This window comes from Pan troglodytes, chromosome 21, assembly GCF_028858775.2.
Source record: "Pan troglodytes isolate AG18354 chromosome 21, NHGRI_mPanTro3-v2.0_pri, whole genome shotgun sequence".
NCBI classification, from domain to species: Eukaryota; Metazoa; Chordata; class Mammalia; order Primates; family Hominidae; genus Pan; species Pan troglodytes.
Window position 1 is genome coordinate 52,837,509 of NC_072419.2, and position 14,538 is coordinate 52,852,046.

Sequence of the window (14,538 nt, forward strand, 5' to 3'; positions counted from 1 at the left end):
TGTATGCAGCCCACAGATGTATGAAGCCCACAGGTGTATGCAACCTACAGGTGTATGCAGCCCACAGATGTATCAGTCCACAGGTGTATGCAGCCCACAGGTGTATGTAGCCCACAGGTGCATGCAGCCCATGGTATCTACATGCAATGCAGGTGTCATATACCTTGAGGGGATTCTTGGGCCAAATGCAACATACACTTAAGCCCAGAACTGGATGAGGTAACCAGACATGGCAGGTGGCCCAGCCCTATGCCTTCAGAAGATAAAATATCGTTTCATTAAAGAAGTACAAGAAGTCTGAAAAAGTGAAGCGACTTGCCCCACGCAGCAGGTAAGGGTGGATGGGACCAGGGAAGGAAGAAGGCCTTGAGCAGGGTCCCATGTAATGCAGGTTAAATGGCGAGTGCGTATCAGACTGTCTGTCACATGCCAAGTGCTCAGTTAATGTTAGCTACCATGGTTTTTATTGTTTTCCCATCCAACCATGCCTTTGCTGCTATTTCTCATAAGCACAATCTCTGACTATGTGGATTTCCCACTGCAGCTCAACCTGATACCAGCCGACTGTCTACAGCAGTAGCTAAAGGCACAAGCTTTGAACTAGACTTGAATCCTAGCTCTGCTGTGCCCCAACTGTGTGATTTGGGCCAGTGTCACTACCTTTCTGAGCCTCGGTTTCCTCTTCTGCAAAATGGGGTAACAGCACTTCCCTCGGAGACTTACTGGAAAGAAGAAATGGTCCCTCTGTGCAAAGGACTCATCCCAGGGCTTTGCCCAGAGCAAGTCCCTGGCTATTTATTTATTTTTTATTTTTATTTATTTATTTTTTTTGAGATGGAGTCTCGTCTCTGTCGCCCAGGCTGGAGTGCAGTGGTGCGATCTCAGCTCACTGCAAACTCCGCCTAATTTTGTGTATTTTTTTTTAGTAGAGACGGGGTTTCACCGTGTTCTCCAGGATGGTCTCGATCTCCTGACCTCATGATCCGCCCGCCTCGGCCTCCCAAAGTGCTGGGATTACAGGCGTGAGCCACCACGCTCGGTCAGTCCTTGGCTATTTATTTAGCAAATATATATTGAGTACCTGCCATGTGTCAAACACTCTTCTGGGCTCTCAGGATACAGAAATGGTCAAAACAGAGAAAATTTGTCTCCTTGGAGAACTTACATTCCAGGGGGGAAGTCAGGTGATAAACAAATAAATATACTGGCCGGGCATGGTGGTTCATGCCTGTAATTCCAGCACTTTGGGAGGACAAGGTGGGCGGGTCACCTGAGGTCAGGAGTTCAAGACCAGCCTGGCCAACATGGTGAAACCCCATCTCTACTAAAAATACAAAAATTAGCCAGGCATGGTGGTGGGTGCCTATAATCCCAGCTACTTGGGAGGTTGAGGCATGAGAATCGCTTGAACCCGGGAGGCAGAAGTTGCAGTGAGCTGAGATTGTGTGGCTGCACTCCAGCCTGGACAACAGAGCAAGACCCTGTCTTAAAAAATAAATAAATAATGCCAAGAAATTTCATGTGCTATGAAGAAAAATAAAATAAGGTAAAGGAATAAAGAGTAACACAGGAAGACGCTTTTCTAGATGGTGTAGTGAGGGAAGGTTTCTCAGGAGATGGCATTTGGACAGAGCCCTGAATGAAGTGATGGAGTGAGTCACGAAGATCCCTAGAGGAACAGCTAGTTGGCAAAGAGGAAAGAGAAGTTGTCGTCGTCGTCGTCATCATCATCATCATCATCATCAACTACTTTTCCACCACAAGCACATAGTAGGTACTCAATCAATATTTGAATGACCACAAAGGGTGAGAAATGCAAGTGCAACTCAAACCCACAAAAGAATAGTGGGGTGAGTATAAGAAGAAAATCAAGGCTGGCTTGAATGCCTGGTTCTATGTCCTGTCTCTCTCTTTCCCTTTGTCTCTTTGTCTCTCTCTCCCCCTCGATTTTTCTTTTTTTTCTTGAGACAGGGTCTCACTCTGTTGCCCAGGCTGGAGTGCAGTGGCAACATCACAGCTCACTGCAACCTTGAACTCCTCAATCTTCCTGCCGCAGCCTCCCGAGTAGCTGGAACTACAGGTGTGTGCCACCACACAGGCTAATTTCTTAAATTTTTGTAGACAGGCTCTTGTTATGTGGCCCAGGCTCTTCTTGAACTCCTGACCTCAAGCAATCCTCCCACCTCAGCCTTCCAAAGTACTGGGACTAGAGGTGTGAGCCACCACACCTGGCCCTGACTCTTTTTAATGAGCAGGGTGACCTTAAACAAGTCACTTTCTCTCTATGGAAACTTACTGACCAAAATATAAGACTCCACAAAAGTCTTTAGTGTTAAATACCAGAAAGTATCACATCAGCCAAGTCTGCACAGGGTCACTGGTGGCCAAAGGACAGGCAGTGCTCATGGAGTTCCCTCCCCACCCACTGGGCAATGCTGGAAACTCCAGTTCAAAGACCCCTGGGCTAAGGGCACACATTGGCATTCCATGGACCAGACTCAACACACGTGTTTTAGTGCTACTGTTGTTGGCCCACATAGTATTTGTTTTTCAACTTGAATGAGTTGCCAATATTTAAAACCAGGGAGATTCCACATAAAAATCTAGATTTTTGGCTTCTCTTGAAAAATCAGCAAATCTGACTAAACTAGTTCTGTTCTCCTGCATGGGCACAATCAGTGGAAGCTAAGTAATATCTGCCCCCTTTAATTTAAGTGGGGATTGGCTCACCAATTTTCCACAGACCCTGCCTTGCCATGAGACTGAGGCACTCATCACTACTTTTTTTTTTTTTTTTGAGACAGAGTCTTACTCTTTCAACCAGCCTGGAGTGCAGTGGCGTGATCTCGGCTCATTGCAACTGGGTTCAAGCAATTCTTCTGCCTCAGCCTCCCAAGTAGCTGGGGTTACAGGTATGTGCCACCACACCCTGATAATTTTTGTATTTTTAGTAGAGACAGGGTTTCGCCATGTTGGCCAGGCTGCTCTCAGACTCGTGACCTCAGGTGATCCACCCACCTAAGCCTCCCAGAGTGCTGGGATTACAGGTGTGAGCCACTGCGCCCAGCCTCTCACCGCTTCTTACTGATCTCAGCTATTGTCTCCCTTTGTATAATAAGGAAACTGCTCTCTGTTTCAAAAATGGGAAAGGAAAGATTGACAAGGAGGGCCATGTGTTTCTTGAGACACATATTCCTGTACCCAATCTGCTGTATACAAATGTTACCTTCCATCTGGAGAAAAATATAGGTCAAATATATATAAATACATATAATATATAAAATAGATTATATATTTATAAAACATATAAATATATATAATATATAAAATAAATGTTACCTCCTTGTAGGCAGTTGAGTTACAAACTCAATTGTAACCCCTGATCTATAAAGCCAGTAAAAGCCAGAGGTGGAAGGCATCTAAGGGACTCCCTCATTTTCTAAGTGAGAAAGTAAGGCTCAGAGAATATAGGACCTTCCCTGAGGTCACCCAGAAAATTAGTAGCAGAGCTGAGATGCCAGTCATCTATGTCATAGTGAGGTAGGAGGCAGGACTCACTCCAGGGTTGGGGCTTGGGAACCAGACCAAATTGAGGACCAGCTAAAACAGGTCCTGGGCGGAAGCAGCTTTCCATAAGACACACCCACCAGTATACCATGTCAATCTACCATTGCCATGGCAACACCCAGAAGTTACCATCCCTTTTCATGGCAATGATTCAACAACCTAAAAGTTAACACCCTTATCCTAGAAATTTCTGCATAAACTACCCCTTAATTTGCATATAATTAAAAGTGCGTATAAATATGACAGCAGCACTGCCTCTGAGCTACTACTCTGGGCACACTGCCTATGGGGTAGCCCCACTCCACAAGAAGCAGAACCTCTGCTGCTGCTGTGCACTGCTGTGTCAATAAAAGTTGCTGTCTAAAACCACTGGCTTGCCCTGGAATTCCTTCCTGGGTGAAGAAGCCAAGAACCCTCCCAGACTAAGCCCCAATTTGGGGGCTCGCCTGCCCTGCAACAATAGCGCCTTCCCCATGGCCCCAGCTGAGAGAAAGCCCTGGGCATTGTGAGCTCACCCCCAGGTGCCAGAACCATGGATGGGCACCTGACCAAGGGCAGCTGATCCATAGGCTGGCCAGGGATCTACGAGGCTGTGAAGTAGCCTTGTGGAAGGAGACCTGCCCAAGAAGAACAAGCTGGACCAACCCGACTCTTACTCTCAGATGCAGCAATGGGAAACAGAGACCCACTGGGCAAAGAGAAGTGACACCTGAAGGTGAAAGAATGAACAGAGAGGCTGTATGACACACAGGGGCATGACTGGGCTGAAGTTGGGTGAGGAAGCAGAAGCCAGGAGGAAACAGATACTGTGAGGACACAAAGGCTCCGGGGAAGCAGAGGCTCAAGGCATCAGATGGACACCATGAGGAAGTGGCTGCCACCAGGGGGAAGAAGCTAGGAAGGAGCAGAAAGTATGAGGGGCGATGCCACAGGGAATAGAAAACATGAGGAAGTGGAGTTGGCAGAAGCCACGGGGATCAGACACTATAAGGGAACAAAAGTAGAGACTAAAATGAAGCAGAAACTATAAAGGTGCAAAACCTAATAAGCAGCAGAAACCAGGAAAAGGTTAAGAAATTGTATACAGAGGGAATGATGAGAACAGCCATTTGGAAGACTGACTGGAAAAGAAGCAGAGATGGAGAAAAGCTGAATCCTGTTCAACTGCAGAGTACGCAGGCCCACAGCTAAGCCTCCTTAGACCCAGTTCCAGCCTCCCTGAGGTCCAGCTATGCTACAGGAACTGTCTATGGGTCGCACATGGTGGCTCATGCCTGTAGTCCCAACATTTCAGAAGGCAGAGACGGGAGGGTCACTTGAGGCTAGGAGTTCAAGACCAGCCTGGGTAATGTAGTGAGACCCCTGTTCCTACAAAAAAAATTTTTTTTGAGACAGGGTTTCACTCTATCACCCAGGCTGGAGTGCAGTGGGTGCCATCACAGCTCACTGCAGCTTTGACCTGCCAGGCTCAATTCACCCACCTCAGCCTTCCAAGTAGCTGGGACTACCAGGAATGCCTCACCATGCCCAGCTATTTTTTTATTTTTTAATTTTTTGTAGAGATGGGGTTTCTCCATGTTGCCAGGCTGGTCTCAAACTCCTGGACTCAAGCAATCCACCTGCCTCAGCCTCCCAAAGTGCTGGGATTACAGGTGTGAGCTACCATGCCCAGCCTGCTACATTTTTTTTTTTTTTAATTAGCCAAGCGAGGTGGCTCACACCTGTAATCCCAGCTTCTTGGGAGTCTGAGGTGGGAGGTTCACTGGAGCCCAAGAGTTCGAGACTGCGCTGAGCTGTGATGGTGCTACTGCACCCCAGCCTGGGTGACAGAGTGAGACCCCATTAAAAAAAAAAGAAGAAGAAGAAAGAAAGAACTGTTTATGGAGCTTGCAAAATCCTCATCTTCCTACAGGACACATACACTATACTCCCCACACTCAAACCCTGACTCTTCCATGGCTGGGGCTATCCTGAGTGACACTATTTTTCTCAACAATAGAAAATAGTTTGATTATGGTCCCTATTTCCTGACTCCGGAGGAGCTCATCCAACTGCCCCAGGTGGCAGCCTCAGGTGTTGGCGTCACCTTCTGGTAGACATCTGCTGGACACCGGAGGGAGTCGCAAGCTGGCAATCTGAAGGCCACAGTCTACGACATTTTGGTTAGAGGTACTCAGTGATTTTTTAAAAATGGAATCTGAATGCCTTTAGGCAGTTTTTCCTCAGTCCCCAACACTTCCTATACGGTTGAAACCCAGCTTGTGTTTTCCATGCGTGGCTCCCTGGGCAACCAAGGTGCAACTCCTGCTTTGGGCCAAGGGGTCATTTTTCTGCAAAGGACAAGAAAAATAAACATTTTTTGCTTTGTGGGCCAAGAAGCAAAATTGAGGCTATTGTATAGGTACTTATATAACTAAAGAAAATAAATTTCCACAGATTCCTTAGGGGAAAGCAAAATTTGATACATGGACACTGAAATTTAGATTTCATGTAACTTTCACATGTCGTAAAATGTTTTTCTTTTGATTTTTTTTTCAACCATTTAAAAATCTGAAAACTGTGCTTAGCTCACAGGCTGTTCAAAAACAGATAGCAGGCTGGATTTGGTCTGAAGACTGTAGTTGCTAACCCCTGTCCTGGACTACCACCTGGGGCAGCCCTCAGTCCCCAGACAAGGCAATGGCTCAGACAGTGAAAGGAGAAGCAGGAAGGACCACGTGGTTAGTGCAGTGGGGGGCTCCAGGCCCTTGATGACCACACTCCATGCCGCAGTCCTCACTGAGCCCACCGAGACCCCAGCCTTGACCACCTTACCTTTGAAGTCAAACCACCACTTGAGAGAGGGCCTTTGGGACGGGAAGAAGAACAAGATGGTGACAATAGCCACACCGGTGACAGCATCAGAAAGAAACCTACAATGAGAAGGCCCCAAATCATGTGACCATGGGCATCTCAGCGGGCCGAGGTTTGGCAGAATTGTAAAGGAGGATTTGTGGAAGGGAATTAGGCCTGCTGTGAAGGGGCCATTGTTGGAGGCTGGGCCACTGGATTCTGTCCTGTAATGCGCTCAGCATGGTGCAAAGCTCTTCGTTCACAGCTCCCTGGGGGCATTTAGATGCTGCTTGGGCTCAAGCAAATGCTTATCTTCCCAACTCAAGGACCCTACGAAGAGGGACTTGACCAAAGAGGGGAGAATCCGAGGGCCGCAGAATATTGGAGTCCTTGGAACCCCTATAAATCACCCTCACCGGGACTCCTGTAAGAGCCCTGTCTTTGTTCAGCTTGTGCTTGAATCCCTCCTGGGATGGGCAGCTCACTGCATTGAGATACAGCCCACTCACACCAGTGGAACCCAGATTGACCCAGCCTCTTGGCCCCTCAAAACCTAACTGTCACGTTTCAAGCATCCACAATGTGTCCTTTAGGGGAGCTTTGCACACATTAAGCCCTCGGGGCAGGCACTTTCCATTTCAGGTGGAGAATCAGAGGGTCAAAGAACAGAAACAACTTGTTCAAGGGCAGACCCTGAGCAAGTCATTTTGTTAAACTGACATACAAATACAACCAAGATACCCTGTAAATTGTATTTTTAAAGTTTTTATTTGCAGCATTGGACACAATTCAATAAGGAATTGGTTAAATAAATTGAAGTGCTCCCATTCTGTAGACCCTGGCCTGAAACTCAGATTGTTCTGGCTCCAAGTTCAACAAAGCCTAGAGCTCACTGCTAACCAAAGCTCTTTCCACTCACACATTTGGAAAGGAGAGTATTCAAACAGACAAGAAGTTGGAAGAGATGGTCAATATCACTATCATCAGAGAAATGCAGATCAAAACACTAATGGTATACCATTCATTTGCCAACAGGCAAGACTTGAAAAGGAGAGTAAAACTGGTGAGGGTGTTGGGAACATATGCCCTTAGTGAACGAATAAACCAGTTTAACCTCCTGGGGCATTTGGCAACATGTTTCCAATTTTACATGTAAATACCCTTTGATCCAGTTATCCTCCTTCTAGGAATTTAACCTTGAGAAACAGTCGTACTTTTGTACACAGATTATGTGCAACGATGTTCATTACTGATAAGAGTAAAAAAAAAATTGGAAGATTTTTGATAGACACATGTTTAAAGAAATTGTGTTCCATTCATATTATGAAGTACACTGCATCTGTTTAAAAAAAGATAAAAGATAATGTCAATCTATGTATTGACATAGAAACACAACCAAGACACCTTGTAAATTTTATTTTGAAAGTTTTGATTTGAAGCATTGAACACAATCCAATAAGGAATTGGTTAAATAAATCAAAGTGCTCCCATTCTGTAGAGTACTATGCAGTGTTTTAAAAGAATAAATTTGTGACCTGAGTCCAAGAAAATAAAATTTAAAAAAAAGAATGGAGTAAGTCCAAATGGCAAGTTGTCCATGATCATATTATTATATTTTACAGTCTTTTGTTATATGTATACATATTTGTATGTGTGTATGTATGAAGATATGTGTGCGTATCTGGAATGTCATACACCAAACTGCTCATGGTGATGATCTCTGGGCAGTGGGACATAAAGTGGATAAAGAGCCACTAACTTTTCCTTTTTCAATTCAGCATTGTTTGAATTTTTATGAGTATGCATAACTTTTGAAATTCAATACAAAATTAAAAAGCGGATTACAAATAATATGTTGACGTGATCACATTTCTGTTAAAAAAAATCTTCTTTTAATAGGGTTCTAAAAGCCAATTGGCATATGTTTCATTGAGGTATAATTAACATGCAATAAAATGCACCCATTTTAAGGGTATAGTTTAACAAGTCTTGACAAATGTATGCAGTCCGATAACAGCGTGATCACAATGTAGAACAGTTCTCAGATAGGCATTGTTTAAAAGTCAGGAAAGATGTATATCAGAATTAGAGACTGAGATTTAGCTGATTTGCACATTTTCTGTATTGTTGAAATGCTTATAATGCCCATTTTGCATCTGAAAAAAATAAAGCATCTACATTTTGGAAAAATAAAAAAATGGTAAGAGCAACAAGAGCTTCATGGCTTCATGAAATTATATTGTTTCTTGCTTATAACAACCTTCAGGAGATCAGAATTTATGTCACCCATTTTACCAGGGAAGAGGTTGAGGCCCAGAAGGTGAGATATCTGGATTGTGCACTGTCCAGTATGGTAGCCACAAGCCACATGTGGGCTAGTGGGCACTTGAAATGTGGCAAGACCAAACTGACATGTGCTTTAAATGTAAAGCACACACCAGATTTTGATGATTTCACATGAAAAAAAGAATGCAAAATATCTCACTAATAATTTATACATAAAATATATTATTCATATTAGTTTCATTTGTTTTTCACTTTTTTAATATAGCTACCAAAAAATTTAAAATACATATGTGGCTCACATTATATCTCTCTTGGATGGGGCTAACTGAAATAATCAGATTTCACCAAATCCAGCAGATACATCTCTATTTAATCATGTTCCCACTCACACCAGAATTTGACACAGTGCCCACTCACGCTTCTTAAAACACTCCCCTCTCTTGGCTTTTGCTGGTCCATAGCTCTAAGTTTTCCTTCTACCTCACTCACCATCTCTCTGTTTCTCTAGTAAATTCATTTTCCTTTCCCCAGCTCCCAAGTGCTGGGGTTCCTCATGGTCTATACTCTACTTAAACACTTTCCATAGCTGAGCCCATTGATTCCCACGGATTTAACTCCCAAATTTATACAATGACTCCCAGATTTATGTCTGCAACCTAAACATCTCCTCTAAGCTCCAGTCTTGCATATCTAACTGCCTGTTGAGCTTGATAAGTCTAAACCAAGTCCAAAATAGAATTATGAATAAGCCATTCCCAGCCCCCTAAAAAATATTCTTCTCCAATTAACCACCATCCATGCAGGTACTCCTTTCATTCACACCCCCCAATCCAACCCAGCACAAGTCCCACATTTAACTTTGAATGATATCTTGACTGCTGCATTGTCATCGCTACCACCCTCACTCAAGCCATCCCCCAGACCAGGGGTCAGCAAATGTCTCCTGTAAAAAGCCACACAGTAAGTATTTTGGCTTTGCGGGCCACATGGTGTTTGTCTGGACTCACATTTGACATTGGAGTATGAAAGCAGCCATAGACAATATGTAATTGAATAGGTGTGGCTGTGTGTCAATAAAACTTTATTCGCAGACACTGAAATTTGAATTTCATATAATTTTCGTGTATTACAAGACGTTGTCTTTTGATTTTTCCGCAGCCATTTAAAAAATGTAAAAATCATTCAAAATCAAATGGCGGGCCAGATTTGGCCCAAAAAGACACGGGCCATCTAGATGATGTTATAGCTCCTAACTATTCTCCTCGTCTATATTTTTGCCCCCACTACCCATTTCCTAATGAATATAGCTAACAACTATTGAGTTCTTTTTATGAGCCATTTTAATCACTTGACATGTATTAACTCATTTACCTTTACAACAAGTCAATGAAAAATGTACTATTATAATATCATTTCACAGATTAGGAAACTGAGGCACAGAGAGGTTGAGTACCTTACAACCCTCCAATGGCTGCCCACTGCTCACAGAAAAAAAAAAAAAAATCAAAATGCATAACATGCCCGAAAAGACACTCTGATCTGGCCCTCTCCTACCTTTCCTCACCCGCTTTCCTTCCTTCCCACCAGGCCTCGCTCCCACTGGGCTTTTCTCATTTTCTCAAACATGCTACGTTTGTTCTGACTCAGGCTTCAATAGACATTCCCAGGGCATCTCCACTGCTTTCATCTGCAGTCTTCCTAAGCTTTGGCTCTTCCCAGAACTGTCCAAAGTCAATGCCCCTGCTCTATTATTTTATAGCATAACCCTCTCAGTCTTTCCTTCATAGCACTCATTGCAATGCAGTTGTTTTGTTGTCTAACTACTTGCTTTTGTCTGTGTCCCAGCATCCAGCATCCAGCTTAGCACATAATAGGTTCTCAATCAATGTTGATTGAATGAATGAACGATTTGCTCAGTCACACAGCTCGTAAGTGGCAGAGCTAGAATTCTAACCCAGTTTAGTCTGACTCCAAATCCAGAGCTCCCAACACATGAGAAGTCATATTTTATCACCCAAACCTAAACTCTTTTGAGAGTGAAAGAGGGAGCTATTAATAATCATATGGGACAAAAGATGGAAACTTGGATGCGTGTCTCCCCAGCTGCACTGCCGCCTCTCCAGCTCCAGGTGGCCCAGCCCAGAATCCTCCCTGTTGGACTCCTCCCTGTGGGTCCCCAGAGTCTCACCCAGGATTGAAGAGGCTGGCCCAGCCAGGGATGAACTTCGGGTCCCGGGTGAAGAGGAGGATGGCAAACATGCAGAAAAGGATGAAAACGGCCTGTTCGGCAAACCTGTGGCACAGACATGCAGGCATGATGGTGACCTCGGGTTTCAGGCAGACCGCAGCAGGCACAGGCTCAGGCAGCTGCCCACTGGGAGTGACTGGGCCCGGGCTCTGCCTCTGAGAAAGCTGAAGTCATCCACTTCCCAGGGAGTGCCCAGAGTGAGGGGAGGGGTGCCAATGGACTGTAAATGATTCCTGTCCTAGGACTTCCACGCTCCCTCAGGATCCTTTCTGAGCCTCAAGCCACCCCCTCCCCGAAATCGCGTGTTTCATTATCACCAGGAGTTTACCAGGGTCCTACGGAAAATCAAGAAAGTGAGAAACAGAGACAGAGTCCGAAAAGCAGAGAGGAAGAGAAACAGACAGAAATGCAGTAGGCAAAGAGAAAGAGGAGCATTCATACAGAGAGAGAGAGAGAGAGACAGAAAAACACACAGTCTGTCTACACCGAAAGGAGAAGACACAGAGAGGGGACAGACCTGGAGAGAGGGTGGATGAAGGTGGAAAGAGAGGATCCCCAAGAGTTGGAAGAGACAGTTACCCAATGTACCCATTTCACAGACTGGAGAGCAGGGCCCAGAGAGGGTTAGTGCCATGACCAAAGCCACACAGGACATGAGTGGCACAGCTGGTCCTTGAACACAGGCCTACTGAACCCGTTATTTTCACCATATGGAAATGTGCATTAAACAAGGTCCCGGAAGTCACCTGAGATAGTGTCAGGTATTCTGCGTACCGGGAGGGAAACGGTGCCTTGGGTGGAAGGTAGCAGATCCCACTGTAAGTACACTCTGAGGGGCTTTTTGGTCCTCAGGTTTCTACCCCAGCACCACGGCAAGAGGTTGACTGTGTAAACCACCTCCCATCCTCCATCTCTAGGCTCCCACGCCACGGGTCCTGGAATTCCCCTGGAGCTCAGCCCCCATGGGCCCAAGGCCAGGCCAGGAGGAAGCTCTCCTGAGCGTTTAATACTCAGCTCTTTCCTTAACCCAAGGGCCCCCACATACTTGATGGGCCCCAGGTTCTGGTATTCTTCCCGAATTACAGCTCGAGCCCTATCTTCTGCATTGGTTCTTATCTCAGATTTATTCTTCCTCCAGCCCCTGAAACAGAAAGTGGGAGATTAGGAGTGGCCACTGCAGGTATAACTAACTTCTCACCTACAACAAGCACCACCACCTGACCAGGCCACATCCTCTGTGTCCGGGAGGCTGCAACTGCCTGATAGCTCATCTCCCTGCAACTGTCTTCCTTTGCTACAGTTGTTCTCCCCACGTATAGCCTGGTTGATCTTTGAAAATGTGAATCTGATGATATGACTTCCAGGCTTAAAATCCATGAGTGGGTCAAACAGGCACATGAATAAACACAGGAATCAATGGAACAAAACAGAAAGTCTAGACACAGACTCAATCACAAATGGGAATTTAGTCTATAATAAAATTGCTATCTCAGATTGGTGTGGAAAAGATGGGCTATTCAGTAAATGGTATCAGACATATAGATCAATGGAACAGAATTGAGAGCCCAGAAATAAACCCATCCATCTATGGCCAGTTGATTTTTGACAGGCGTACCAAGACTGAATAGTGGGGGAAGGAATAGCCTTTCAACAAATGGTGCTAGGAAAACTGGACAGCCATGTGGAAAAGAATGAATCTGGACCCCTACCTCACACCAAATACAAAATTAAACCCAAAATGGATTGAAGACCTAAATGTTAGAGCTAAAGCCATAACACTCTCAGAAGAAAAGGCAGGGGTAAATTTTCATGTGCCTTGGAATAATATGGTTAGAGTTAAAACCATAAACCTCTCAGAAGAAAGGGCAGTGGTAAATTTTCATGCCCTTGGAATAGGCAACAGTTTCTTCAATATTACGTCAAAAACACAAGCCATCAAAGATAGATAAATTTGACTTCATCAAAATAGTAAAATGTTGTGTGTCCATAAATGGTGTTAGGACACTGGGTGACCATTTGGGACAAAAAAAAGTGAAGTTGAATCCAAACTTCACACTGTACCATAAGGATGAACTCCAAATAGATTAGAGGTTTAAATGTAAAAAAAAAAAAAAAAAATACTAGAAGAAAACATATGATTATTCTTTTATAAGTCCTGTATTAGGAAAACCTTTCTAAACTGTAACTGAAATTTCAGAAACCACACGAGAAAAGATTGAAAAAAAAATTAAAACAATTCTGCAGGGAGAAAAGCACCATAAGCAAAGCCAAAAGACAAATCAGGAAAAAAAATGTAGCTTCTATTGTAGAATAAGCACTCATCTTTCTAAAATATAAAGCATACCAGAAACTAGTAAGAACAAGACCAAAAACCCATTTGAAAAAAATGTATAAAAATATGAACAGAGTTTCACAATTCACAGGAAAGAAAATACCTATGAACAAACTTTTCATATGCTTCCAAACCTATGAAAAGTTGCCCAAAATTACTGTTCATAAAATAAACACAAGTTATTTTTCTCTTATCAGATTGGCAAAAATCCACTTTGCTGCAAGGAAGCAGACACTCTCATACATTGTTCATGGGAGAGGAAACATGTACGATTTTTATGAAGAATGATTTGATAATATCTATTAAAATAAAAATGTGTTTATTCTCTGATCCAGAAATCCCACTTCTCGAAATGTATCTTATAAAAATGCTTGCTTCCTTTGAGCTACAGCTGCAAGGTAAAAGAGAAAAAAATAATAAAATAAAAATTAAAAAACAGCTGGGCTTGGGTGGCTCATGCCTGTAATCCCAGCTGTTTGGGGGGCCGAGGTGGGTGGATCACTTGAGGTTTGAGACCAGCCTGGCCAACAGAGTAAACCCCTCTCTCTACCAAAAAAAAAAAAAAGGCACAAAAAATTAGCTGGGCAAGGTGGCAAGAGCCTGTAGTCCCAGCTACTCTGGAGGCTGAGGCAGGAGAATGGCCTGAACCTGGGAGGTGGAGGTTGCACTCCGACATGGTGCCACTGCACTCCAGCCTGGGTGACAGAATGAGACTTTGTCTAAATAAATAAATAAATACATAAAACAATAAACAAAAATCTGTCAGGGAGGCCAGTCACTAGAAAAAGATATCTATGTCTGCTCATATTTGCTTAAGAAAACTCTGGAAGGTTACACAAGAAACCAATAAAAGTGGATGCTTGTTTGGGAGGATATCGTGGCAGAAGAGGCCCATGGTTGGGAAGAGGGGTTCTCACTGCATACCTCTTAGCGCTGTTTTGATTTTTGAGAAGCATATGTATGTATTGCCTATCCAAATTAAGGTAGCCATATTAAAAAGTAATTGAAGTAAGCAAAATAAATATAGGAAAACAAAGTGCCAGTATTATATTTTGGCTAGATATCATTTCTGGCTCAAGTCTCTGGGTCTGAAGCTTGCTCTTTCTTCGTTTAGAGGTTGATTTGGAAATGTTAGATATTAAGGTTTCTTTAGCACCCAACTGAGACTTTCTCCTCAACGTAAGTAGACTGAGTGATGAGAGTTGATAAAGACATATTTCCCATAATATGATTTGGTGTTATTTAGTATTTTGTCCTCATGCCACCCCAAATT

General features: G+C 43.8%; 1 protein-coding gene across 3 annotated transcripts in view; it reads right to left on the reverse strand.

The window, feature by feature from the left end:
• SLC13A3 (solute carrier family 13 member 3) overlaps nt 1–14,538 on the reverse strand; it is a 127,280-nt gene that overhangs the window by 18,752 nt on the left and 93,990 nt on the right. For all 3 annotated transcript variants that reach the window (XM_001163229.6, XM_514696.7, XM_016938056.3), the window contains 3 exons: nt 11,979–12,074; nt 10,874–10,978; nt 6,382–6,479 (listed from right to left, as the gene is read on the reverse strand). In XM_001163229.6, the coding sequence (XP_001163229.1) occupies nt 6,382–6,479; nt 10,874–10,978; nt 11,979–12,074 (299 nt within the window). The remainder of the gene's footprint in view (nt 1–6,381; nt 6,480–10,873; nt 10,979–11,978; nt 12,075–14,538) is intronic.